This window comes from Apodemus sylvaticus, chromosome 1 (assembly GCF_947179515.1).
Source record: "Apodemus sylvaticus chromosome 1, mApoSyl1.1, whole genome shotgun sequence".
In the NCBI taxonomy this organism is placed as follows: Eukaryota; Metazoa; Chordata; class Mammalia; order Rodentia; family Muridae; genus Apodemus; species Apodemus sylvaticus.
Window position 1 is genome coordinate 78,898,670 of NC_067472.1, and position 26,562 is coordinate 78,925,231.

The 26,562-nt window shown below is 51.5% G+C and overlaps 3 protein-coding genes across 11 annotated transcripts in view; 2 read left to right on the top strand and 1 right to left on the bottom strand.

Annotated features, from left to right (window-relative positions):
* Taok2 (TAO kinase 2) overlaps positions 1-12,936 on the top strand; it is a 20,173-nt gene extending 7,237 nt beyond the window's left edge. For 2 of the 6 annotated variants that reach the window (XM_052198718.1, XM_052198715.1), the window contains exons 8-16: positions 87-178; positions 2,633-2,726; positions 2,822-2,903; positions 3,519-3,686; positions 3,808-4,092; positions 4,266-4,424; positions 6,168-6,533; positions 6,621-6,824; positions 7,094-9,239. In XM_052198718.1, coding sequence (XP_052054678.1) covers positions 87-178; positions 2,633-2,726; positions 2,822-2,903; positions 3,519-3,686; positions 3,808-4,092; positions 4,266-4,424; positions 6,168-6,533; positions 6,621-6,824; positions 7,094-8,803 — 3,160 coding nt within the window. In that variant the 3' untranslated portion in view covers positions 8,804-9,239. Of the gene's footprint in view, positions 1-86; positions 179-2,632; positions 2,727-2,821; positions 2,904-3,518; positions 3,687-3,807; positions 4,093-4,265; positions 4,425-6,167; positions 6,534-6,620; positions 6,825-7,093; positions 9,240-10,392; positions 10,606-11,194; positions 11,302-11,436; positions 11,620-11,707 lie in introns of those variants that run through there. The other 4 variants (XM_052198733.1, XM_052198743.1, XM_052198750.1 and 1 more) reach the window with 4 other exon arrangements.
* Positions 12,937-13,539: 603 nt separating this feature from the next.
* Hirip3 (HIRA interacting protein 3) lies at positions 13,540-16,068 on the bottom strand. The gene is made up of 6 exons (XM_052198759.1): positions 15,796-16,068; positions 15,587-15,695; positions 14,429-15,342; positions 14,192-14,360; positions 14,010-14,108; positions 13,540-13,931 (listed from the first exon to the last, which is right to left on the bottom strand). The coding sequence occupies exons 1-6, from the start codon at positions 15,799-15,801 to the stop codon at positions 13,768-13,770; spliced, it is 1,461 nt and encodes a 486-aa protein (XP_052054719.1). The 5' UTR covers positions 15,802-16,068; the 3' UTR covers positions 13,540-13,767.
* A 547-nt stretch (positions 16,069-16,615) lies between these two features.
* On the top strand, positions 16,616-26,285 carry Ino80e (INO80 complex subunit E). Of its 4 annotated transcripts, none has more exons than XM_052198837.1 (8): positions 16,616-16,799; positions 16,957-17,027; positions 17,206-17,258; positions 20,883-20,961; positions 21,049-21,160; positions 21,479-21,595; positions 24,568-24,646; positions 25,737-25,850. In XM_052198837.1, exons 1-8 carry the CDS (start codon positions 16,719-16,721, stop codon positions 25,754-25,756), a joined length of 612 nt encoding a protein of 203 aa, XP_052054797.1. In that variant the 5' UTR covers positions 16,616-16,718; the 3' UTR covers positions 25,757-25,850. The 4 variants fall into 4 exon arrangements, with proteins under 4 accessions (XP_052054797.1, XP_052054803.1, XP_052054810.1 ...); XM_052198843.1 differs by lacking the exon at positions 25,737-25,850 and adding an exon at positions 25,154-25,226; XM_052198850.1 differs by lacking the exon at positions 24,568-24,646 and adding an exon at positions 25,154-25,245 and having other exon boundaries at positions 16,618-16,799; positions 25,737-25,834.
* The last annotated feature ends 277 nt before the right edge of the window (positions 26,286-26,562 follow it).

Here is a 26,562-nt window from a genome sequence, read left to right on the forward strand (position 1 = left end):
TAGGTGGAGAGATTCCCAAAATATTGGAAATAAGAAGTGTAGGATCTGGGTTCAGTGTTAGTCATTCTTTTCTGTTGTCTTCCCAGGATGGCTCCAGAGGTGATCCTAGCCATGGATGAGGGACAGTATGATGGCAAAGTGGATGTCTGGTCCTTGGGGATAACCTGTATTGAGCTAGGTGAGGATGTCCTCTCTACCTCCTCAGCTTATTCTCCACTCCCATCTCACAGACCCGAGGCCTCTAGGTCCCTGTCCATTTTGACTATTCTGGAGCTTTCATACAAGCAACTGTCAAACCCTGCATTTTCTTTTGTTTTGTTTTTCCAGACAGGGTTTCTCTGTCTGTCCTGGAACCCAGGACGTAGTCTAGACTGGCCTTGAACTCAGAGATCTGACTGCCTCTGCCTCCTGAGTTCTGAGTTTAAAGGTGTGTGCCACCATGTGAGGTCTCCCCCACCAATTCTTTTTGTTTGTCTGTTTTTGTTTTTTGTTTTTTGTTTTTTGGATTTTGGATTTTTTTTTTTTCAAGACAGGGTTTTTCTGTGTAGCCCTGGCTGTCCTGGAACTCACTGTAGAGCAGGCTGGCCTCGAACTCAGAAATCCGCCTGCCTCTGCCTCCCAGAGTGCTGGGATTACAGGCGTGCACCACCACCGCCTGGCTCCCCCGCCAATTCTTACACCTAAAGATATTATTATAGCAGTTCTTGCTTTTTGTCTATTACCTGCATTCTAAATCTACTTTTAGTGCCCAGCATGCTAGGTTCTGGGGGTATAGGGGTAAAGTTCCTACCCTCATTAAAAGTACATTCGAGCAGGGGAAGCTACATGTGTTTTCTATCACTGGAGTACAGTGGTACAGAGATAAAAAAAACTTCATCTTGTCGGGGGCTAAGGAAGCCCTATGTGTGATAGAGATGTTTAAATAAACTTGCAAGACCAAGATCTGCTAGAAAGATGCAGGGTAGAACATTCTAGACAGAAAGCAGCATTGCAGAAATGTATAGGTCAGGGCAAGCCTGAGACTAGCTTTTGGAACTACATGTATAATACAGAGGAATAAGTTGAAAGGTCCTAAAAGTCAGGCTCAAATGAGTACCTGAGGTCTTAGAGCTATGTTGGTGCTCTTTGCCAATCTGGACTACTGAAGCAGTTGTCTAATGGGGTAAGACAATACCAAGCATGAAGTAGTTGCCCAAGAAAAGAGTAGTTCAGACTGACTGCTTCCTGCAGAGATCTTTCCTCTGCCAGTCTACCCCCCACCCCCAACATCCCTGAGACAAGGATTCTTTTTCTCTATGTAGCCCTGGCTGTCCTGGAACTCACTCTGTAGACCAGGCTAGCTGTGAGCTCAGAGATCCGCCTGTCTCTGCCTCCCAAGTGTACCACTATACCTGACAACTAGTTTCTTCTTTATCGTCTCTCAGATGTACTGATGCCAGAGAGGTCTGCCCAAGCTAGTGCAGTCGTTTTACTCCCTGCTCAGAGTCCTCTGTGGCTCTCTGTTGCCTCCTAAACTAGAACTGTCCCTAGCTTCCTTAAATCAGCCTGAGTCCCTGGTTCCTCTTTTCTTTCCTGGGCTCTGCACATGTGGAACATGTTAAGAGCTCCCCCACTTTCTTGCCTTGGCTTGTGTTGTGTCCTGTGCCTGCCAAAGGAGAGTTGGTTGTCTTCTTGCCCTTCGTTTCCACATATACTGCATTTGCCATTTGAGGCCATGACCAGGCAGGTGGTGAAATGTGTGGAACAGATCACAGAGAAGAGCTGCCTATTGTATTCCTAGATTTTGTAGAGATGTAGATACACAGAACTAGTTCTCCATTACTGGAAAGCCTGATTAGAAATGGCAGCCAGTACTGTGTCAGTGGAACAGTGCTGAGGGAAGCCAGGGCAACCTGGAAGTCTCTGTCCTTATAAAGGACCACTGATGTCGAGTCCCAGCTCCTTTTACCATATCTAATCTTTAAAGAAAAACTAGAAATTTACATTCTTGTAATTGTTGGTAATTAAATCATTATTTCGGTGATAAACAACAAAACATTTGTCTGGACTACAAGGAGCTCCTGGCTTGCCACTTAAAGCCCATCTAGTAATGCCCTTCCGAAAAGACCTCTTCTTATGCTCCTAGCCGGTTATCTGTCGTCCACTTACCACAATTAGAAATTTTACCTTGGCGTTAGTTGCATTTTGTTTTGGTGGTTTGGGGGATGAAATCTAGAGGCTGGTGTATGCTAAGCCAGCATTCAGCAGCTAAGCTGCACTGAGTTCTCCCCAATGCTACTTGTTCAGTTAACGTTAGACTAGAACTTTCTTGAACACAGTACATGTTTTTTTGTTTCTCTTTCCTACACTGTATAGGTTTTGCTCTTATTTGGCCTCATACATATTAATTTGGCTGATAACTGTGTGCTTCTTTACGCCTTTTTTGCTGTGTTTTTTAGTCCTTACTCTGCCTATGTGCAGCAGATAAAATGAACATTACATTTTATTGAGAGGAAATTAAGATGCAGCAGGATCAGTAATTGCTCAAGGTCAAACAGGAAGAAAGCCAGGGAGATGGGATTTGAATCCAAGCTGTTTTGAGTTCCCATCTAGTTTCTGATCATCTTTTCCCCTTTCTTTGTCCTCTCTGTAGCGGAGCGGAAGCCACCACTGTTTAACATGAATGCAATGAGTGCCTTATACCACATTGCACAGAATGAATCTCCTGCTCTCCAGTCAGGACACTGGTGAGGACTGGGTTTCCTGAGCCAAAGAGTTAGGTCATGGGATCTGGCTGCCTGGTTCATGCCCTCTCCTGTCTCTTAACTTTTTCGGATATCAGGTCTGAGTACTTCCGGAATTTTGTTGACTCCTGTCTTCAAAAAATCCCTCAAGACAGACCAACCTCAGAGGTTCTTTTGAAGGTGAGCACATTTAGTGTTCTAGAACTTGTGGCTGGTAGAACCATAGAAAGCTCAGATCAGTGAATCCCAGTTCTTCATCCAGGAAGCTTTCTGTAGCTGTTCTGCCCCAGGCCCTGATACCCATGTCCTGCTAGATTTTATCTGCCACGTTGTCTTAATTTAAGTGATAATTAGTTTTCACATTTTTCTTAGTCACAGACCATAAATGTATGATTTCCCTTAGATGTTTTTAAGTTTTCCAATCTTCTGGAGCCTCATTCCCTTCTCAGACCCATTGTGTCTTAAGAAGCCCTAGTTAGTATGAACAGATGGCTGGGTTTTAAAGGATAACTTTTGACGGCCTGAAGAGGTCTCATGGTTCATCCAAAGGTACTTGCCTTTGGTAACCAAAGCTGGATTGGCATCTAGATCTCCTGAATATCTTGCCTTCAACAATGCCTGGAGAAATGACACTGTCTGGATAGCAAAAACGGTTCCTGTGGGAAGAAAGATAAGACAAGGGTGAACATGCAGCTGTAGTGGGCAGGGGCCTTGGTTAGGAGATGCTGAAAGGGATGGAATCTAGAGGGGCTGAGGGAGAACTGACAGCAGATCTCAGGTGTTCTGTTTACCTAGCACCGCTTTGTGCTCCGGGAGCGGCCACCTACAGTCATCATGGACCTGATCCAGAGGACCAAGGATGCTGTACGGGAACTGGATAACCTGCAATACCGAAAGATGAAGAAGATACTATTCCAAGAGGCACCCAATGGCCCTGGTGCTGAGGCCCCAGAGGAAGAGGAGGTGACCTAACTTAACCTGACACCCCCCACCTCAGAAGGGCTTGGCCCTCGTTCCCCATCTGTCTTCACCTTCTCTCCTTGTGCTACTCCATATCCTTTCCTTCCCTTTCCCTGCCCAACAGCTCACACCCTGTTCACAGGAAGCAGAACCTTACATGCACCGAGCAGGGACACTGACCAGTCTAGAGAGTAGCCATTCAGTGCCCAGCATGTCCATCAGCGCCTCCAGCCAAAGCAGCTCAGTCAACAGCCTAGCAGATGCCTCCGATAATGAAGAGGAGGAAGAGGAGGAGGAGGAAGAGGAAGAAGAGGAGGAAGAAGAAGGCCCTGAATCCCGAGAGATGGCCATGATGCAGGAAGGGGAGCACACAGTCACTTCCCACAGCTCCATCATCCACCGGCTGCCGGTATGCGGGTCACCCCAGCAGCTTAGGGGACACGAGGCCAGGCCTGAGCTGATCTGCTTGGGAACTGGCCAGGTCCCTGTTCTTCAGTGCATCTGCTCCTCCTCTCGGGCTGAAGGAGTTTCCTTAGGTCCCTTCAGGTCCGTTGGCATCCCTTCCTTCTTTCCTTTTTCTAGGGCTCAGACAACCTATATGATGATCCCTACCAGCCAGAGATGACCCCAGGTCCACTCCAACCACCTGCAGCCCCTCCCACCTCCACCTCCTCTTCGGCCCGCCGCAGAGCTTATTGCCGCAACCGAGACCACTTTGCTACCATTCGTACTGCCTCCCTGGTAAGTGTGGCCATCTTCACTCAGCTTCATGATAGTTGTTCTTTCCCTTTTACTTGGTACATCAGACAGAAGTCCAGCAGTTACTTTCTCTGTGGCACATGATTTAAGGCTAGATTCTACCCTCACTTCGCTGCTGTCTTTGCTGGCTCCATTCTCCAAGCAGACTGTCTTAGTCACACTACCTAATCTGGGTATTCCCAGTCTGGCAAACTGTTTGCTTCCTTGTCGAAATAACTATGTGGAGACCTTCCTGAACTCTGGCTGGTCAGGTGCTTTTCATGCCTGGATAGTCTGGCTCGTCTCCTGTGCTGTGGCGGTGCGGCGGCAGTGTGTAGGTTAGCTAGATGCAGTGCTTCAGAGTGCAGGAGTAGAGCTCAGGGGTCTGCCCCACGTCAGTGACTTATCAGTCACACACATGCTCATGTTTAATCTTTCCAGCTCTCTCACTTGTAAGGGTGGAACTGGTAGAACTGGGAAGAGAGGAGGAGGCTGTGATCAGGATGTAAAGTGAATTAAAATAATTTAAAAAGGAGTTGAGGCTACTATGACTTGGAAAGGCTGTTGTCCAACACACTTGCTCAGTACCCATGGGTGGGCTTCTATTCCTGTAAATAGGATCTTAGTCTTCTAAAATTTATGTTTCTCAATTCATGAAAAAAGGGGTTATTTGCTTATTGAGATGGATTCTTGTTAAGTAAATCAGCCTTTGTAATCCTTCTTCTCTTGAGTCCTAGAATTTCTGGGAATGTGGTACCATGGCCAGCAAGTTCAGGTTTCTGTAAAACATAGCTTTCTGACCATGCTCTTGATAAGCCATGAGGTCAGATACCAGTTTTGACTGCATTTGAGTACCAGTAATCTCTTTGGTGCCACTGGGCAAGTCTGATGTGTTCTTTAAGCTTTTGTGACTGGGGTGGATTGCAAGGATCACTCTTGAGCTACTGTTGCTGATTTGTCTGACTATACAGAGAGATTTGGTTTTCCTGGGCCTTGGCAACCTATGTCACTTAAGAGCCACTGATAAAACAGTTGAAATGGGACCAGAAGTCCTCAGTGGTCTTGGTCTAACATGTTAGAACCCAGATCCTAGCTTAGTACCTGGAGCGTGATGGGTGACCCTCAGAAGTATTTGCTGAAGGGAGGATGCTAGCCAGCACTCCCACTTAGCTATGCAGAGGTGTTGGCCCATGTAACAGATGAGAGACTTGGTAGTTTGAGAAGTTAACTTGCTTGAGATTAAGCGATAATAACGGGCAGAGCCTGGAGTCTGAGCCCAGAAGCATCCTATTCTTTCTTCTGCACTAATCTAAATTGTTTCTGTGTTTGCACCAGGACCTGTGCTTACCACCTTTTATCACCCCAGTGTGCTACCCCAACCCATGATGTAGATAGTTATTCAGTTGAGGAAGTAGATCCAGAGAGTTTAAGTGTGAAGAAGACCATTAATAACAATGAAACCAGCCGGGCGGTGGTGGCGCACGCCTGTAATCCCAGCTCTCTGGGAGACAGAGGCAGGCGAATTTCTGAGTTTGAGGCCAGCCTGGTCTACAGAGTGAGTTCCAGGACAGCCAGGGCTACACAGAGAAACCCTGTCTCGAAAAAACCAAATTCAAAAAACAAAACAAAAGAAAACAAAAAATAACAATGAAACCATGAGTCTGAGAACCTTGTTCGTCACCATATCTATGTGAGTAAAATGGAGCTAGGGCTGAGTCTCACTGTTTATCCTTTCTTCTATCCTAGGTCAGCCGTCAGATCCAGGAGCATGAGCAGGACTCGGCCCTGCGGGAGCAACTAAGTGGCTACAAGCGGATGCGGCGTCAGCACCAGAAGCAGCTGCTGGCCCTGGAGTCCCGTCTGAGGGGTGAACGTGAGGAGCACAGTGGGCGGTTGCAGCGGGAGCTGGAGGCACAGCGGGCTGGCTTTGGGACTGAGGCTGAGAAGCTGGCCCGGAGGCACCAGGCCATTGGTGAGAAGGAAGCTCGAGCTGCTCAGGCTGAGGAGCGGAAGTTCCAGCAGCACATCCTGGGGCAGCAGAAGAAGGAGCTGGCTGCTCTGCTGGAGGCGCAGAAGAGAACCTATAAGCTTCGGAAGGAGCAGTTGAAAGAGGTTTGGCCAGAACTCCTTGGGTGAACCAGGGCCAGCAGGTAGGCAAGACGGTGGCAGGCACTGACTACTCCCCCACTGCCCTGCCAGGAGCTCCAGGAGAACCCGAGCACACCCAAACGAGAAAAGGCTGAGTGGCTGTTGAGGCAGAAGGAGCAGTTGCAACAGTGCCAGGCCGAAGAGGAGGCAGGGCTGCTGCGGAGGCAACGCCAGTACTTCGAGCTTCAATGTCGCCAATACAAGCGCAAGATGCTACTGGCTCGGCACAGCCTAGATCAGGACCTGCTTCGAGAGGTAGACCTGACCCACCTGCCCTTCTCCACGGTCAAGGGCCCAGTGCCTCTCTTCTTTCATTTGCCTTCCTAATGTCTTCTTTCTCATCTGCCCTCCTGATGTTTGATCTGGCTCCTTTCTTGCTTTCTGTCCCCGCTGGGCCCTGATAGGATGCCCTTGCTTGTCTCATTCTTCACTTCCTCTCTGCTAAAGAATTTTGTTTCCTTAATTCTTTAATACCAAGAAGGCTCCTTCACTGGGCCCTGAGTTCTACTTCTTTTCTGCCCTAGGACTTGAATAAGAAACAAACTCAGAAGGACTTGGAGTGTGCTCTGCTGTTACGGCAGCATGAGGCTACCCGAGAGCTGGAGCTACGGCAGCTCCAGGCTGTCCAGCGCACTCGCGCTGAACTCACCCGCCTTCAGCACCAGACAGAGCTAGGCAACCAGCTGGAGTACAACAAGCGACGGGAGCAAGAGTTGCGGCAGAAGCACGCAGCCCAGGTTCGCCAGCAGCCCAAGAGCCTCAAAGTACGTGCAGGCCAGCTACCCATGGGCCTCCCTGCTACTGGGGCTCTGGGACCACTCAGCACAGGCACCCCTAGTGAAGAGCAGCCCTGCTCATCTGGCCAGGAGGCAATCCTGGACCAAAGGATGCTGGGAGAGGAGGAGGAAGCAGTGCCAGAGAGAAGGATTCTGGGAAAGGAAGGGACTACCTTGGAGCCAGAGGAGCAGAGGATTTTGGGGGAAGAAATGGGAACCTTTAGTTCCAGCCCACAAAAACATAGGAGTCTGGTTAATGAGGAAGATTGGGATATATCTGAGGAGGTGAAGGAGATTAGAGTCCCATCACTGGCATCTCAGGAGAGAAATATTGTTGGCCAGGAAGAGGCTGGGGCATGGAGTCTGTGGGAGAAGGAGGGTGGGAACCTTGTGGATGTGGAGTTCAAACTTGACTGGGTCCAGGGTCCAGTTCTGACTCCGGTCCCAGAGGAGGAAGAGGAAGAGGAAGAGGAGGGAAGGGCTCCAATTGGAACCCCCAGGGACCCTGGAGATGGCTGTCCTTCCCCAGATATACCCCCAGAGCCACCTCCATCACATCTGAGACAGTACCCTGCTAGCCAGATCCCTGGACTCCTGTCTCATGGCCTCCTGGCTGGCCTCTCCTTTGCAGTGGGGTCTTCCTCTGGCCTCCTGCCCCTACTCCTTCTGCTGCTACTCCCATTGCTAGCAGCTCAGGGTGGAGGTGGCTTGCAGGCAGCACTGCTGGCCCTTGAGGTCGGACTAGTGGGCCTGGGGGCCTCCTACCTGTTCCTTTGTACAGCTCTACACCTGCCCCCAAGTCTGTTCTTACTCCTGGCTCAGGGCACTGCACTGGGGGCTGTCCTTAGCCTGAGCTGGCGCAGAGGCCTTATGGGTGTGCCTCTGGGCCTTGGGGCTGCCTGGCTCCTAGCTTGGCCCAGCCTGGCTTTACCTCTGGCAGCTATGGCAGCTGGGGGCAAATGGGTACGGCAGCAAGGCCCCCAGATGCGTCGGGGCATCTCTCGACTCTGGTTGCGGATTTTGCTACGCCTGTCACCCATGGTCTTTCGGGCCCTACAGGGCTGTGGGGCTGTGGGGGATCGGGGGCTATTTGCCCTGTACCCTAAGACTAATAAGAATGGTTTCCGAAGTCGACTACCTGTCCCTTGGCCCCGTCAGGGAAATCTTCGCACTACTCAACACCCTCTAGCTCTGTTAGCAAGAGTTTGGGCTCTGTGCAAGGGCTGGAACTGGCGCCTAGCACGGGCTAGCCACAGACTAGCTTCTTGCTTGCCCCCCTGGGCTGTTCATATATTAGCCAGCTGGGGCCTGCTTAAGGGTGAACGGCCCAGTCGGATCCCTCGGCTGCTACCACGCAGCCAGCGCCGGCTTGGGCTCTCTGCTTCCCGACAGCTCCCACCAGGGACTGTAGCTGGGCGGAGAACTCAGACCCGCAGGGCCCTGCCTCCCTGGAGGTAACCAATTCCAATCCTCCACCCAACTTTAGGGCACTGAGCACTTTATCTCCCATGACTCAGTACAGTCTCTCCAGTCCCCGAGCCTCTCCTCCCCTTCCTACCTTTCTTCCTCAGTATGTTTCCCCAAGTCCAATCCCGGCCCCAGATCTAGATCTCTAGACAGGCAGCCTCCTCTCCTGTGGAGTCCAGAGATGACACTCTGGTTTTCCCCAGTCCCTGAGTGACTGCTGTCCCCTGCTGTGTGTGCTCATCCTCATCCTCATCGGCTCAGGCCTGGGGCCAGGGGTGGCAGGGAGGGAGGTCATGGGGGTTTTCCCTCTTTGATTTTGTTTTTCTGTCTCCCTTCCAACCTGTCCCCTTCCCCTCCACCAAAAAAGAAAAAAAAAAAGAAAAGAAAAAAAAGAAAAACACAAATAAAATATCTGAGCGGAACTACACCTTTGGCCCAGGCTGCCTCTGTCTGCTTTGTCCTGCCGCCTTAGCCTCCCTGGTTTGCCCTGAATCTGGACCCTGGCCCTCAGCTCCATGACCTCTTCACCCCATCTCCGTTGTCTTCACTCCTTTCACACCTCAGCCTCATCCTCTTTGCCTTCATAGATTCATTGCACCATAAGCACAAACAGCTCTGGCTGTGAGCCCCTGTGGAGCTTCCACAGAACTTCCTGTTCTCACAGTTCCACCTGCTTGCAGGACTGTCCAGAGAGTGCTTAGGGTTAAAGGCTTTTAGTCTTTTTGCCCCTTCCTTTACTGTGAACCTATTGCTTACACAGTTTGGAACTGCGCCTCTCACCTGGGTCAGGCATTAGTCTACAGGGTTGGGGGTTGGGACCACAGACCCTCCAGTCAAGGGTGGTGAGTTGGGACCAGGTAGAATGTACAAACTAGAGGTCGGGATTGCTGTGGGCTTGGAGTTGGGGCTGACTGTGTTGGGTTGAGCTGACGTGTGGATCTGGTCACTGGGGCAGCTGCTCCCACCGGAACTTCTCAGATTTTTTTCTGGCCACTCTGCTGCCCTTTCCCTTCAGTGGCCTGATCTGGGGCAACCTCTTACCCATTCCTCAGCCCAGTGCTGCTTCCTGCCTGCCTTGAGGTACTGGACCTGGGCTTTCCTCTGCCTGCCCTTAGCTGTGTCACCCTTTCGTGGATGTTGTGTCTCTCACTCAGTCTTTATATTCCTAAGCGTGATCACATGCTTCTGTCCCAGGGAGATCTTTTCTCCTTCCCTCTCTGCATGACCAGAGCTGCTTTTGTGTACTCAGCCCTCTAAAGATTCTCGGCTTCCTGTCTGTAAGATCTTTATGTCTCTTCTTGTGCATCCCATGCAACTCTGGATGTACTCGGAACCTCTCTTGTTCCTCCACCTCTCTTGCCCATGGAGACTTTCCTCATCTCTCAACAGTTCCATCTCTCCATGTCTGTCTGTGTACAGCTCCCCCCGCCCCCTCTGTCTAACATGTTTTCTGTTTCTCTCCCTCTCCCTGTCTCTGCTTCTGTCTCCTTCCTCCTTTTCTTCCTTTCCCCTCGTTGTTCCTCTTCCTCCTCCTCTCCTTCTCCCCTGCCCCATTTCCCCTTGATCCATTCACTGCACAGTCAAAGGAGCTGCAGATCAAGAAGCAGTTCCAGGAGACGTGTAAGATCCAGACACGGCAATACAAGGCTCTTCGGGCACACTTGCTGGAGACCACACCCAAAGCTCAGCACAAGAGCCTTCTTAAGCGGCTCAAGGAGGAACAGACCCGCAAGCTGGCGATCCTGGCCGAGCAGTATGACCAGTCCATTTCAGAGATGCTCAGCTCACAGGCGGTGAGGCCTGGGGTCTGGGAGGGAGACTGTGGAGGTTGGCCTTTGCTTGAAACTTTCTTGTTTCTCTTACTATTTTCCTAATATCTTAAAGTCACCCTGCCTGCTCTGCCAAGAACCACCAAAGAAAATACTGGCTGTAATAATTTTTTCTGGACCTGAGTTTACTTTGTGTGAACGGGGAGCAGGGGAGCAAATTACAGAGAGTGTGGCTCTCAGATCATTTTACTCAGACTTCAGGAATCTGGAAAGAATCTCTTAGGAATACTGTACCCAGCACTGAAGTGGGCTGCTTCAAATGCACATTGAGTCCAAAGAGCTAGAGGGCCCCATTCTCACTCAGTCCCACATCTCAGAGGTGATTTTGTAATGATTAACTTGTGCAGAGTTTCCAGTGTAGATTTGGAAGATTATATAGGACTTTTAAAACACAATAGAATCAGACTTTACATAGTTTTCTGACTTCTTTTCCACCCACTATCTCTTGGACATCATTCCACATCACATGTCTCAGTTTTTTACAGTATAGAATTTTTCATGGAATGGATGTACCACGATTTATTTAACCCATCCCTTATTGGTGGACATTTAGGTTGTTTCCAGCATTTTGCTATCACAACGCTTCCGTGAGCACTTGGAGCGCATGTGCAAGTATACCTGGGGGATAGATTCCTGCAAGTGTAATTGCTGTGCCACAGGGTATGACCATCTTCCATTCTCATAGAGGTTGAGACTGCCGCTCCTTGCCACCTTAGGGCCCAGGCCTACTGGGGCAGGGGAGGACGGAGGGGACAGAGGAGGAGGTCCCTAAACCCTGTTCTCCCTGTCCTCCAGCTCCGGCTAGACGAGACCCAAGAGGCAGAGTTTCAGGCCCTGCGGCAGCAGCTCCAGCAAGAGCTGGAGCTCCTTAATGCTTACCAGAGCAAGATCAAGATCCGCACAGAGAGCCAGCATGAGCGGGAGCTGAGGGAGCTGGAGCAGAGGGTAGCTCTGAGGCGGGCACTCCTGGAGCAACGGGTAAGGCTTTGACCCCCCATCCCCCCAAGACGGGAAAGGAAGGGAAGGCTCTCCATTCCAGGACTCACCCCTGTTCTGGGTGTCCCAGGTGGAAGAAGAGCTGCTGGCCCTACAGACAGGGCGTTCGGAACGCATCCGGAGTTTGCTTGAGCGGCAGGCCCGTGAGATCGAGGCCTTCGATGCTGAGAGCATGAGGCTGGGCTTCTCCAGCATGGCTCTGGGGGGCATCCCAGCTGAAGCTGCTGCCCAGGGCTATCCTGCTCCACCCCCAGCCCCTGCCTGGCCCTCCCGTCCAGTTCCCCGTTCAGGGGCCCATTGGAGCCATGGCCCTCCTCCGCCAGGCATGCCTCCACCAGCTTGGCGTCAGCCAGCTCTGCTGGCTCCCCCAGGGCCTCCAAACTGGCTAGGGCCCCCAACACAAAGTGGAACACCTCGTGGAGGGGCTCTGCTGCTGCTAAGAAACAGTCCTCAACCCCTAAGGCGGGCAGCGTCAGGGGGCAGCAGTGGTGAGAACGTTGGCCCACCTGCTGCAGTGCCAGGGCCGCTGAGCCGAAGCACTAGTGTTGCTTCCCACATCCTCAACGGCTCCTCCCACTTCTATTCCTGAAGTGCAGGGTGGTGAGCAGAGTAGGGCAAGGTGGGAGTGGGTGGTGCCTGATCCTACAGGCAGTGTGCTTGAAGCCTACCTAGTGGTGGTGGGCACAGGATGTTGGCTCCAGCTCCCCCATCAGACCTCCTCATCTCATGAGCCTCTTGGGGCTGGCCAGTGACCCCAGGCCAGCTTGGGCATTGGTGCCCCAAGGCTGACCAGGAGCCCTGCCTCCCCACCATGGTGCCAGGGTCTCCCTCCATCACCACCTATGAAAGGTGGGAACTGTGAGTGTCAAATATTCATCTGGTCCCCTAGGGGAGGGGAAGGGTGGGTCTAGATATATTATATTCAGAGAATTATACAACCCTTGTGATGGGGCCATGAACTGGGGACAACAGGGCCCCCAGACCTGGTGGAATGGCAAAGCAGGTCTGGTGCCAAAGCAAGGAGAATGGGAGGAGGCCTTCCTCCAGAAGGATCAGGGGTCTTGCGGTCAGGGTGCCTGGGTCTCACCGTTCTCCTATTGCTGTCTGATGTCCTGTGCCGTCTTGTCTCTCTCTTTTTTTTTTTTAATTGGGGTCAGGGCTGGGGCGGGGGACAAGGGAAGGACCTTGGAAAGGGCTGCTGCCGAGCCTGGGAGCAGTCGTGGGAGCCCCTCTCAGCTATGGGGCTGGCACAGAGCCCTTGGGCAAGCTTTTAATAAACTGTTGGTTATTCTAACAGACCACAGGACTTCTCCCTTTTTGTCTAAGGAATGTGTGAAGGATTTATCAGTGGCAAGTGATAGTATTACTTATGCTTAATTGGGTGATGTGATTGAAGTTCTAGTGATTTTAGTGAGTGCATATGACTGGAAGATCATCAGCTTGTCGAACCCTTATTCTGCTTTGTTTTGGAGTCCGGTGTCCATCTTACTATGCCTGCCTGGACATTTGAGGTTTGTCAGGCTCTGTCTGATTGGCCAGCCAGGTCTACCAAATCTACTCCTATGAGGCTAGGAGACTGTGGTGGCATGGGAAGGAAGATGAACTGAGCCTGAGAGTGTGCATGTTGTTAGGGTTGAGACCCAGGGCCCCCTGGTCTGAATGGTCGGCATGCATTCTTAACCTTACATTGTTAAGGCCAGATTGGTCATAGAAACCAACAGGTCACACTGGAGGAAGAAGAGCCATGTCCTCTCTGATACAGACTGGATGACACAGTCCAGGAGCTGGGACCACTAAGGGATCGGTAAGAAAGAGAAGTAGGCGACTACTGCCTGGTAGCAGGACTACTTCCCAAATTCTTAGCTCCAAAGGACAGACAGGGCATTGACAGTTCAGGACCAGTTTTGATGAAGTAATTACAAACAGTCTTTTATTGAGTCTTTAAAAACAAAACACACACACCCCCCTCCGTGCCTTGAAAGGCTGCTTGCACACGAGCCCCAGTGCCATCTTACAGAACATGAAATTGAGTAGTGTGCCAGGAACTTGGATCTGCCACTATGCTCTGGAAGTTGCCTCCTCCAAATAGGCTCCTGTATAAGAGGGTAAGGTCCATCCTGGACATGGAGTTCAGCTACTGTCACCGTCACTGCTGATGATACCACGCATATGGGACCAGTCTGGAGGTGCTTGGCGTGGCCGCTCCTCATCTGAGTCCAGGGTTCGGTGGTAAAGCTCCCCTGGGGAGATTCCTTCCCCCGAAGGGTTCCAGGCAGTCCGTCGCCGAGGTCGGCCTGTGAGGTGGGAAGAGAAAATTAAGTTACCTGACCCCAGGCTCTTCTTCCCTGAAGAGGGAAGAGGAAATTGCTGACCTGTACTGCTGATGATGTTGGCAACATCCAAGGAAGCCACTTCAGCTGCCTCTTCCCGCTGCTGCTTCAGAGCACGACACTTCTCCAAGGAGGGATTACCTGGAGCGGAAGCAGCTTGTGAGGCCCTCCTCCCTGTACTCAGGCTCCGCCCTCCTGCAGACCTCAGGCACATCCCTTCTCACCCTTCATGCCCAGCGCTTCCAGCTCAGCCCTGAGGACACTCAGGCGCTCTTTGTGGGAGCCACAGGAGCCCAGCAGCTTCTTGTAGTTTCGGTGGGCACCACAAGCTCGAATATAACGCTTTAGTCTAACCACAGCTGGGTGGTCCTCTCCACGGCGACAAGAGCCAGCCTGACAAGGAATTTGCAGCTGAGGTCCCTTTCCCTAGTGGCGCCCACTCACCTGGTGTGTCCTCTCACCTTCTGACTTGTGGGTTCTGGACTTGCATCTGATGAAGACGAGGAACTTCGTGCCTTGCCATTCTTGAAGCTCTTCTTGGAAGAGCGGCTCTTCCTCTCCTCTTTGGTGTTCTGTCCTGCCTGGGAGTCACTCACTCCCCTCTCCGTGCCACTGTCACCATCACTGCTGCCTGTCTTTGTAGTTCCCTGAGCAGCTGCTTGCACCTGCGTGCTGTTACCAGCATCCTCGCTGCTTGTGCTCTGCCTTCTCCCGCTCTCAGGCTGGGTCCTGTCCTTGCTCTTTCTCTCCGCCAAGTGCTCCTCTTCCTCCCCACTGCTGTCCCCACTACTTACTGGCTCCCTTTCCTCCTTGGCCTCGCTGTCTCCCATGCCTCCAGTCAGCCTCCCAGCCCTGCTTTTCTGCTTAGGGCTCTTTCTCTCCCTGGCTCTTCTTGCTCGGCCACTTCTCGGTCTGGGCTCGGTCTGCTCTTCCCTCTTGGCTAGGATCTCTTCTCCGCTCTCTCCACTCCCCTCCTGGCATTTGGCATCTGTGGTTCCCTCCACCTCTCCTCTCCTCAGGACGGCCTCTTCCTCACTGCTTCCACTCTCTTCCCCGACCTGCTCCCTATTTGTCTTGCGTGGTGCTCCCTTGCCCTTGGCCCCGGCTTTCTTTCTAGCCCTGCCCTTCTGTTCTTTTCTCACATCATCATCTTCCTCAGTGTCCTCTGCCTTCCAGACCTCACCTGATCTGACAGAGCCCTCTGCTTCCTCACTGCTCTCCTCCGAACCCATCTTTGCACCCAGGTCTGTTTGCTGGTCTTCATCTGTGCTCTCAACTGCTTTCTTTAAGGCTCTTCTTGGACATACCTTCTTGGTTGTCTTGTTCTTTGTTGGGGATCCTGAGCAGTCTGGACTGGATGGCGCAGAGCTGGATTCTGAAACATGGGGACAGGACCGGGATGGGTTCCTCCTTTCCCTTCCATTTAGAATAGGATGCTTCTAGATGCACGCTGGTTAAGAGTGAAGGACAGCAAGAAGCACCACAGATGTGGCTCCACCTGGTTCCTGACTAACTGCCCCGCAACCCCTTACTGCCTTGCAATTAATACATGCACCGTGCCTTTTGAATAAACTAATGATGCTGGAGCCACAGACATTTACACGGGAGAAGGCACTAACCTGACTCTGAATTGAAGCGGAACCTTTTCCTCTCTGGGTCACTGCTGGGAGCAGTAGACCTCTTCACTTTGGTCAGGTCTGGCTTCCCTTCCCTGGTACCAGCATCCGCCTGTGGGTGCAGCATGAGGGCAAACCAAACCAAGATCGTGTCCTGCCCCAACCCTGCAGCAACAAACCCTGTCTCTCCTGGCCCGGGGATAGGCCCACACCTGCATCTTCAGCAGCTCCTCCTCCACCAGCCGCTTCAACGCCTGCTTCTCCTCAGGTTCAAGATGAGCCCGACCCACGTGAATCAAAATTTTCTGTCGCACGATGGAGTGCGTAACCGTGCTACAGAGACCCAGTCTAACCGCTGCCCTTTACAACCCAGACTCTAATACCCAGACTTTATGCACCTGAGGTCGGGGCAAGCTCAAAAGAAGCTGCGAGTGAATTTTAGCATCTCATCTCCCGGCGCCATTTTGCGCCATCAGGGATTGGTTGCTCCCGCCTTTTTTCTTCCGGGCCACTTTCAGTGCATTTGACAGTAGTTTGCGCACGCGCAGTGCCGCGGCTTCGTGTGGCAAGGGACCGTTGAGCCTCCGATGTAGAGCACTGGGACGGAAAACTTTGCCAGATCTTGCTTTTTCTTGAGCAGTTGGTGGGTCTTGAGGGATGTTTCTACTCTTTGTTAAAACTACGTATTAAATTTTTCGTTAGAAGCCGGTTCGGCGCTGGCAGTCTCTAAGTATAACGTAATCAGTTCTTCAAGCTGCCCCGTAGTCAGGATCAACAAGTTGGGTCTCTTGTTTCGAAAGGCAGAAGGGAAAGGGTATTCGCGCCAACACGCTGAATTTGTTTATATTCTTTTGGCTCCAAATCTTTATAATAAGTTTAAAAACAATAATTGCGCCTCCCAGTGTCCAGCTCTTCTGTGACCTCAGCTAACCGCGAAGCCACTGGAAGTCGCGTTCCTTTCAGATCTTTTTTCCCCAGGAGGGCGGGTGGTGTGATTACGCTCCCCGCGCGGAGTACGCTGGGAGTTGTAGTCCGTCTCATACGGCGTTGCAAAGTCTCCGGAAGTGGAGGTGTGAGAGGCCGGGCGGACTTGGGTAGCCGGCCTCTACTCCGGGACGCTTCTCCCTGGCGGGTCATGAACGGACCAGCGGACGGCGAAGTGGACTACAAAAAGAAATACAGGAATCTGAAGCGGAAGCTCAAGTTCCTCATTTACGTGAGTGCCGGTGTGGGGCAGTTGTGGTGTGTGAGGCCTAACACTGAGAGGACCTCAGTTTACCCATGTGGTAAAGGGGTGAGTAGAGGGAGATGTCTCCGGGTTCTGGGTCTTTGACGGATTGCTCTTGGCTCAGCACCCGCCCTGTCTGCTACAGGAACACGAGTGCTTCCAGGAGGAGCTCAGAAAGGCGCAAAGGAAATTGCTGAAGGTTTCCCGAGACAAGAGGTAAGGGAAGTTGTGGACACAAGGACAGTGTTACTCCCAGGGAATCCTCGTTCTTACACCATGCTGGAATAGGACCCCACATGCATGCAGTCTTAGAAGGTGGGTGTTCTAGGAGGGACTGTGTAGAGCTCAAGAACACCAAAATGGGAATAATCATTGTTCGTCCCACTTCTCTCAGTTTCCTTCTAGATCGACTTCTGCAGTATGAGAACGTGGATGAAGACTCTTCCGGTGAGCAAAGCCAGGGACATTCTTAGGAAGACACGAGACATTGGCACTTTAAACAAGTGGTCCTGGGTCCACCCTCTTAGGACCTGGCAGTTGGCACAGCCTCTCTGGTGGCTCTTAACCCTAGCTGCTACCTTCTGATGCCTTCTTTCTGGTTGGTCTTTTTTTGCACCACAGAACAAGGATTCTCTGGGTAGCTCTGACCTGACTGGAACATGCTTTGTAGACCAGGCTAGCCCTAGGCTACACTCACAAATCCACCTGCCTCTACCTCTCAAGTACATAACCACACCCTGGATTCTTAAGTATTTACTTACCGTGTGTGCCAGGCATTGTGCTTGGCACAGGATGGCAAAATGAAGGAAGCCTCTGGCTGTTTGTCATTTTTATCAGTTGTGTATAATAAATGAAAAAAATAAACTAGAAAGACACAGTATTGCCCATGCCTGAAGCAGAGGCATGGACTTTATTACTGAGGCCCAATCTTTAAAAACAAAGAAGAGCCGGGCGGTGGTGGCGCACGCCTGTAATCCCAGCACTCTGGGAGGCAGAGGCAGGTGGATTTCTGAGTTCGAGGCCAGCCTGGTCTACAGAGTGAGTTCCAGGACAGCTACAGCAACACAGACAAACCCTGTCTCAAAAAAACCAAATCCAAAAAACCAAAAAAAAAAAAAAAAAAACAAAGAAGAGAGCCGGGCGGTGGTGGTGCACACAGCACTCTGGGAGGCAGAGGCAGGCCGATTTCTAAGTTTAAGGCCAACCTGGTCTACAGAGTGAGTTCCAGGACAGCCAGGGCTACATAGACAAACTCTGTCTCAGAAAAAAAAAAAAAACAGAGAAGGGAAACAACTCCTGAAAGTTGTCCTCTAACCTCAGAACACACACCATAGCTTATAGGGATCTGCACAAGCACACTAATGGTGATGAGAAGAAAACCACTTTGCAAACTAGCTTTTTTTGAATAATTATTTATTTTATGTACATGAGTACACTGTAGCTGTCTTCAGGCACACCATAAGAGGCATTGGATCCCATTACAAATGGTTGTGAGCCACCATGTGGTCAAAACTCAGGACCTCTGGAAGAGCAGTCAGTGCTCTTAACTGCTGAGCCATCTCTCCAGCCCACAAAATAGGATTTTAACTGATGGTAAGAGCTTGACAAGGATTAAAGACTGCAGTAACTGCAGCATAACAGGAGGTGGATTAAAGCTGGTGAGACGGCAGTAGCTGCAGCATAACAGGGTGGTTTCCTTTGCAAAGAGTCAGGAAAATATTTTGTTTTATAAAATATTGTCATTGAAACAAACTGCATAGCTCATGTGAAAGCAGCCATAGCCAGCATGTTAGTAACAAAATGGCTCTTGTTTTATTAGAAATTTTACTTGTAAACATTAAAATTTGAATTTTATATAGTTTCATAATCTTTATAACTTTTGTTGTTGTTGTTATTGGGGATATGGGCCTTGTTTGTAGCTCTACTTGGTCTTGAACTCGGAATCCTCCTACCCAAGCCCTGCCCCCCCCCAAGCTAGCATTTCATGCTTGTGCCACAACACCCACCCACCTGCTTTGTTTGTTTTTAAAGATATTTTTATGTGCATGGGTGTTCTGCCTGCCTGCACAGTAGGCACACACAGTCCTATGGAGGCCCAGGGAGGGCACTGGATTTCCTAGAACGACTTACAGGTGGTTGCGAGCAGTGAAATGAGTATTAGGAATTGAACCCAGGGCCTCTGGAAGAGAAGCCAGTGCTCTTAGCACCTGTGTCATCTCTCCAGCCTGCATCTGGTTTCTTGTGAGATGGCTTGTTGAGGAGTACGGACACTCATTGCTGAGCCTGACTGCCTGAATTCAATCCCCAGAGCTTGCATTGTAGGAGACAGTAGTTTCCTCAGATTGTACTCTGACCTCCACGAGCCTGTGCTCATATGCACACAGATAAATAAATGTAATTTCTTTTAAATTAAATATAAGTTTCAACCTAACTAAATGAAACTATGTTTCAAAGAAAGGGGAGTGGGGTGAAGCAAAGCAGGTTGGGACAGGCCTCTGATCCCAGCCCTTGAGGGGCAGAGGACCAGGAGTTATGACAGCTGCGTAATGCCCTGTCTCTAGGTGAAAATGAAAAGCTACAAATGCAGAAGCCACTTGAGCATGATACCTTATATCTGTAACCCTAGCATTGGGAAGCTGAGACAGAAGGATAGCTATAAGTTCCAAGTCAGCTTGAGCTACAAAGTAAGACCCTATCTCAAAAAAAAAAAAAAAAAAAGTAAATAAATGAGAGCCAGTTAGGCATGGTGGAACATGCCTAATCTTAACATTTAGGAGGCTGAGGCATAAGAATCACCGGGTGAAAGCCAGCCCAGTCTACATACTGAATTCCAAGCCAGCCAGGATTACAGAGATCCATCCTAAACAACAACAATGAGTTCTAGCTTGTAGATCACGCAGAAGCATGCAGTATCTGAATTGTGTGTGAATGAGAACAAACAACTCTTAAGAGGCATGTAGGGACTGAAGTAGCAGTTCACCTGTGGATTCTGGGTGAGCAGTGCTGAGTAGGCCAGGCTGGCGTGTCCAGCAGGGGCAGAAGTACAGATTGCTGTTTTTCCAACCTAAGTTTTTGTTTTGTTTTACAATTAACTTTAAATTGTAGGCAAAGAGCTAAAGAGATGCCTTTGCAGTTCAAAACATCTACTGCTCTTGGAAAGGGCCTGGGTTCAGTTCCCAGCACCTACATGCAGCTCACAACCATGTCACTGTTCCAAGGCGTTGAATGCCTTCTGACTCCCTCAGGCATGTGCATGAACATTCCATGCATACATGGACTCACACATAAACACATAAATAGATAAACATAGGGAGAGAATAGTAGGAAGATCTCTCTGAGTTCAAGGCCACCCAGGGATGCATGCACACTGAGATATAAATAAAGGATCCAGGTAGAAGGTCACATGCCATGTAGTGACTGCCGAGGAAATGGTGAGCTGTCTGGGAAGAACACTGAGCGAGGGACTGACCACTGCGCCAGAGGCCCTGACCTGGTCCTTAGTGCTTAGTTAAGGCAGATGCTAAAGCATGTGGCCGGAGATACTAAATTGGGTTGAACAGTGAGGGGCACATGGCTGAGAAGATGGCTTTAACATGTTGGTGGCCTGAGCTGGTGGCAGTTGGAATGTGGAGCAAAGGAAGCTTTAATGGTTTTAAGGGGTGTTTTAAGGGGTCCCTGGATAAGGAAAGTGGAGCAAAAATTGAGGCCACTCAGAGGCACATGACAGCGGGCTGTGACGGTCACAGACTCACAGGCCTGAGTTGAGATTCCACGCACACCTTCAGAACTCAGTGAGCTCACTGGGAGGGAGGCACAGGCAATGTCCTTGCGCTTCTGTGCTTAAAACACCAGCCGAGTGTGAAGGAGCCTGGCACATGGCATGTGACAAGAGTGCCGTGGAGGTGCCTACGTGAGAAGTAGCCATGAGGGCTGTGGTGCCCCCCAGAACCACATGCTCGCATGCATGCCAACAGGGAGTCACCCTCCCTTGCACCTCTCTGTAGTGTTGAGGTCACAGACCTGAGGTGGATTGGGAAACCCTACAATCCCACTGACTAGCCCTCCCCACAGATTCAGATGCCACTGCATCTTCAGATAACAGTGAAACAGAGGGGACACCCAAGTTGTCTGACACACCAGCCCCTAAGAGGTAAGCAGGAACCAGAATCTTCCAGGGCAAGGGTGGGGGATCTGGGCTTTCCAGCTGCCTCTAACTCTCCTTCCTGTCCTTCTCCAGGAAGAGAAGCCCCCCGATGGGGGGTACCCCATCTCCTTCCAGCCTCTCCTTGCCTCCTTCAACAGGCTTTCCCCTGCAGACGCCTGGGGCCCCCTCCCCATACCTGAGCTCGGTGAGTTGGAACCAAGGCTAGGAGGCAGTGTGCTGCTGAGCCTGGGGATGCTGTGGGTGTCCTTTGGGTGAGTCTCAACTCAGAGTCCACATGTGGCCAGCAAGTAACCTGGCGGGTGTGAGTCAGGGCTGCCTACTCTTGGCTGTGTAGGACTAGGGGCAGACCCAGGACCCAGTCCTGCTGCTGTCCCTTCCTTCTGTTCTCAGGAGCCTGGGAGCCACACTCATCAGCATGTCTTTTGTTTTCCATTCTCCTGTGTACACTTCCTCCCTTCACCTCTTCCATTTCCCATCTCCATCCTCCTGCTCCCACCTGCAGCTGGCTTCTCCCCCTTACCCCCCATTCCCTTCTGACTACCTGGCCCTGCAGCTGCCCGAGCCCAGCCCCCTGAGGCCCAAGCTGGAGAAACGGCCCCGCCTACCCCGGAAACTCAAGGTACCCTGATGTGGGACTATAGGGAGGGGCCACAAAGGCAGGACATGGATCTAAAGGAGGCTTAACACTAGGGGGCGTGTACACTAGGAACTGACTGGTCTTGCTTGAGAAAGGGTCTCTTGTAGCCTTAATGAGGAGGATGACCTTGAACTCCCGGTTCTGTATTCAGATGCTAGGATTACAGGCCACCACACCTGGCTTGTGCAGTGCTGAGAGCCTAGGACTTAATGCATGCTAGGCATACCAACTGGGCTACACCCAGCCCAGGGCTCAGCACTGAAGGGCAGAGCAGAGAACTGTGCTGGCAATGGTACAGTTAGTCTTGGAGGACTCCCAAGTTGGAATTCGGGAGGTCCTGCCTCAGCCTGGCTGTGTGCCCGGGGCCTCCAGCATGTCTAGAAGGAAGCATTTCTGTACAAGTCATGAGCACTGTATGCAGCCCTGGAGCTGGTCAGGATTGTGGTGTTTAGAGTCTAGTCAAGGCTCCCACAGTTCAGTAGTGTGGCTGTGAGCAGGTATCCTAGACTCAAAGTGATCAAACCGGGTAAAATCAACAAGTGCTCCTGGAGCACCTCCTGTGTCGACGAAGATCCTATCTGGAGTGCTGCAGCTATAATAACAAACATGGAGACAAACCCCTGTACAGAGCTCCTGTTCTGGCAAAATGGGCAGAAGATCAATAAGATAGATTGGCCCTCATAGTGAAAAAGGAACAGAATGTGGGACTTTAAGGAGAATAATCTAGGGTGCTACTGACTGCATACAGGAAGCAAGCCCTGAGGAGTCTGGGAAGGGTTTCAGTCTGGGAACATGCTTGTTGAAAGATGAGGATGCTAGGTCTGTGGTAGCTCATGTCCTTAATCCCAGCACTATGGAGGCAGAAGTAGGTGAATTCTTGTGAATTTGAGGCCAGCCAGGGCTGTGTAGTCAGGATATGTCTCAAAACAAACAAGAAAAAAAAAAATGGGGAGGAAGCCGGGCCAGTGATGGAATCACTGGGGCCTTGAGGTGCTAGAGAGACTAGGGCTTGTGTGGGAAGCAAGTGAGAGCTGCCCAGGCAGGCATGGGAGCAGGGCAAGGTCTAGTTCGGCTTGCATTTTTAGACACACGGACAACATGGCTCTGTGGAGACGGGCCTGGGTCCAGTCAGATGGTGAGAAGGAAGTGGTTGCAAAATGCCTGCAGAGTGTACCATGGATCCTATCAGAGAAGGTCTGCAGGGCTTCTTGAGAGACATAGTTTGACTGTGAGAGGGAGAAGAAATCCTAGGATTCCGGGGCTCTTACCTGAGAGTGAAGATGCAGACTAGCAGCTTTCCTGAGATGAGGATTATGGGAGTAGCCGATTCTAGATGGGAGATGAAAATCAGCCTCGACCTGTGGAGAGGACATCTGGAAATGCTAGCTAGACAGTGGCCTGTGTGAGCTGGGGCTCCGTAGGGCTGTGTGAATGAAGGTGAAAGGCTCTGGAGTGAGTGAAGCAAGTCTGAGGTAACTATCAGGGATAGTAACGCCCATCGGCTGGGAGGCAGAGTGGAGTAGGGACCAGGCTAAAGAGCTCTCAGGGCTCTGGCACCACACGCAGAGTCAGAGAATGCATTTCTAGTGGCTAGGAGTGTGAACGCTGCCTGGCACCGTGCTGTGCGCCTTTAAGCCCAACACGTGGAAGGCAGAAGCAGGTGACTCTGAGTCTGATGCTATCCTGGTCTACATAGCAAGTTCTAGGCCAGCCAGGGCTGTATCTCTGTCTCAGAGAAAGAGGGAATAAGGAGGGGAGAGAGAAAAGCAAAGGACGAATGAATGCATTCTTGGGATTAAAGAGAGGATTCGGTGGTTAAGATTGTTTGCTGCTCTTCCAAGGGACCCAAGTTGAGAAGCTCACATAAAGCAGCTCACAACTGCATGTACCTCTAGTTCCTAAGGATTAAGTATGAGTTCTTAGGACTAGGCATGTGGCTCAGAAGTAGTTCTTGCCTGGTATTTTCAAAGCCCTGCGTTTGATCCCTGGCGCTTGGGAAACAATTGGGATAGTGGTGCATTCTGGCCTTTCCTGAAGGCATTCAGGACAGTGGGAGGAAACAAGACATAGCAACCTAGGGCAGGTAAGAGCTTTGGCATGATTGCATGAGGGGACTGGGTTGGCAGGGACAGGCTAGAGTCTACTGCTTTTGCCTCCGGGCATGGGGAATCAGGGAAGCCCTAATGGTGGAGAACAGGGTCAGTAAAATGAGGATGTTCCCAGATGAGGTGGGGGTGAGGAAGAGAAGAGGAATGTGGGGTGGGAGGGGCAGCACACTGAAGGACACCGAAAAAGGAGGGAGGCCACACTGGAGAGCTGAGTCCCTCTTGTTTCTAGGTCTGAGATAGAGGAGGTGGCAAGTGTGGGGGAGCTTCAGCCTTAGCTGGATTTGAATCCAGCTCTTTCACATACTCACTGTGTGACCTTGGCTGTGTCGCTGAACCTGCTTCAGTCATGGAGCACATGAGAGGCTAACATGAGTGAAGGAGAACACAGCTTAGCCAGTGCCCGTGCCTTTGCAGCCCCGCAGTGCCATACTGGCTGCTCTTGGTCATGCTGAGGGGGTCCTAGAGAGGCCTGGTCCCCTGGAGTTGACCTCTTCAGCCATGTGTATGCATCCAATTCTCTGTGCACTTGGGTTTTCTTGGATGTTTTTCCATCGCTGTGACACCATGACCAAGGCAACCTTAGTGTTTATTTGGGACTTGTGGTTTTAGAGGGCTAGAATCCATGAGTCTGGGGAGGGCAGAGGGGAGAGGTGGAGAGCACCTAAGCTAGCTGAGAAGACTGAGAGCGTTCGAAAAGTCCAACCTCACCTCCAGCGACACACCTCCAGCAAGGCCAGCTACTGAATTCTATACTGCTTCACCAGCTAGGGACCAGATATGCAAACAGAAGAGACTATGGGGGAGGCATTGTCGTTCAAACACCACAGGGGTCATGGTTCTTTCCAGAGCCTGCCCTCCTGTCTGCCATCCATGTTTTCTGAGACCTCGCCTTCTCTAGCACCCCCACATCACTCCAGAAGCAGAGGTAAGGGAGGGGTCCCTGAGAAGCAGAGAGCAGCCCACAGGCCAGGCAAGTATGACAATGTCAGGAGGTCACTGGAGAGACCACACCTACGGGCTGCTGCTACCCCAGCCACATGGGCACCTTGGGTGCTGCGCAGCAAAGACCGGCATCCTGTTCCTTTAACTTGTGTTTCTACACAGTTCCTTCCTCTGACATATGGCCCCGCCTCTTCTAGGATGGTCTATAAAGTAGAGATTATTGATAGAAATCACTTAGGCCATATTAGAGATTCAGTTTGTGCCCATGGACATGAGCTGTCACAGGCATCCAGAGAGTTCTCCTGAGGGAGGATGTGTGAGGACCTGGCAGGGTGGGACAAGCAGGGTCCTTTCAAACTTAGAGGACGAGGTGTGACTTTGACAAATGGAACAGAGCCAGCCTGTTAGGCACACTTCACTGCCCATCCTGAGGGCGGCCAAGACCAAGGCCCTCAGGCAGGGGAGTGACATGCTCAGGTTTGTGTTCTAGAGTGATCACTCTGGCCGCAGTGTGGAGGAGGAGCTGGATCTGGGAGAGGCTGAAGGCAGGGAGTCCAGTTAGGAGGCTGGTACCTAGACCAGGTGAGCTGAGAGAAGGTCCTGGCCCAGGCTGGTGGCTGCTGGGGTCCCAAGGATGGGCTTATCCACAATGTCATAGAAACTGGGGAGCAAAGCTACTGCTTAGGCCTCTGGCTCAGGTAGCCTGTGATGCCTGCCTTAAACCAGTGAATCCCACAGGAGGAGGAGGGAGAGGCGACCAGTGGCGGCAGGTGGTGCCCAGAGGCAGGAGGAAGGCACTAGTCCTGAGTCTGGCTGTAACTGCTAGCACAGAGCAACCAGCGTGCCTTACTAGAAAGGGAAGAGCCCAGCTTTTCTGTCAGGCTCCCTGTCAGACTTCCCTCACCCCATCCCCATCATGCCTCCATCACTGCCCCTCACCCCAGGAGCTTCATGGCTTAAGACTGAGGGGCTGCGGCGGGCCCGCACCTTGAAGTGCCTTTCAGTGGGCACTGTGCAGCTTCCAGTGCCAGTGCATCTGACTAGACTTCTTTATGTTTCTCCCCCTGCTGCAGATGGCGGTGGGACCCCCTGACTGCCCTGTGGGTGGGCCGCTGGCCTTCCCTGCCAGGGGTTCTGGTGCCAGTGTTGGGGCAACCCTGCCTCCCCTGCCTCCTCCCAAGATGCCTCCACATACGATCCTGAGCACCGTCCCTCAGCAGATGTTCAGCGATGCAGGCAGCGGGGACGACGCCCTGGACGGCGATGACGACCTGGTGATCGACATTCCAGAGTAGCCCCCTGCCAGGCACCTCACATAGCTCCTCCAGTGCCAGCACATTCAAGCCTTCCTCAAGAGATGTTTATTGATGCCCAGTTGCCATGCTTTGGCCACTGACACAATCAGAAAAGGCGTAAACATGCACAAATGTCCCCGAGGAAGGTGGCAGGGTCCTGCCCGTACATCCCAGCCCCATCCAGGGAACAGTTATTTAAACGAGTGGCCAAAAGGGTCTGCTACACCTTAGAGAGGTAGAGACCTACGGTGGCCGCCCCGTTAGAAGAGCAGCTGCGCAGGGCTGGGACGGTTAACGAAGGCTCTGGATTAAAGAGTTGGCTCTTTCTTTCCTTGTCCTTTTTCTCTGTTTGGAAATGTCCTCCCCTAATCTGACCCCCTCCCTGTGGGGCTGGGAACCAGGCAGCCTGGAGAGGCCAAGAAAGGAGCTGTAAGATGGGGTGGGGCACTGGCAGGAGACTCCCACCTGGCCCTGTGCATGGGGTGGTTGCATATTTGCAGGTAACAGCAAGTCAGGCAGGAGAAAGTTTGCATATGTGAATATAGCTCTCCACAGTCCCTCACAAGAAGACAGACCCACAGTCACAGAGACTCACAAAAATAAG

Bases quoted from the DNA above. Each gene is read 5' to 3' on its own strand.
- Hirip3 (XM_052198759.1), bottom strand. The intron at 15,343-15,586 runs GTTAGTGCCTTC...CCCATGTTTCAG, and splicing joins CCGCTTCAATTCAGAGTCAG to AATCCAGCTCTGCGCCATCC. The intron at 13,932-14,009 runs GTCAGCAATTTC...CCCACCTCACAG, and splicing joins CAACATCATCAGCAGTACAG to GCCGACCTCGGCGACGGACT.
- Ino80e (XM_052198831.1), top strand. From the start codon at position 16,719: ATGAACGGACCAGCGGACGGCGAAGTGGACTACAAAAAGAAATACAGG. The intron at 17,028-17,205 runs GTAAGGGAAGTT...CACTTCTCTCAG, and splicing joins AAGGTTTCCCGAGACAAGAG to TTTCCTTCTAGATCGACTTC. The intron at 21,596-25,736 runs GTACCCTGATGT...CCCCTGCTGCAG, and splicing joins GCCTACCCCGGAAACTCAAG to ATGGCGGTGGGACCCCCTGA.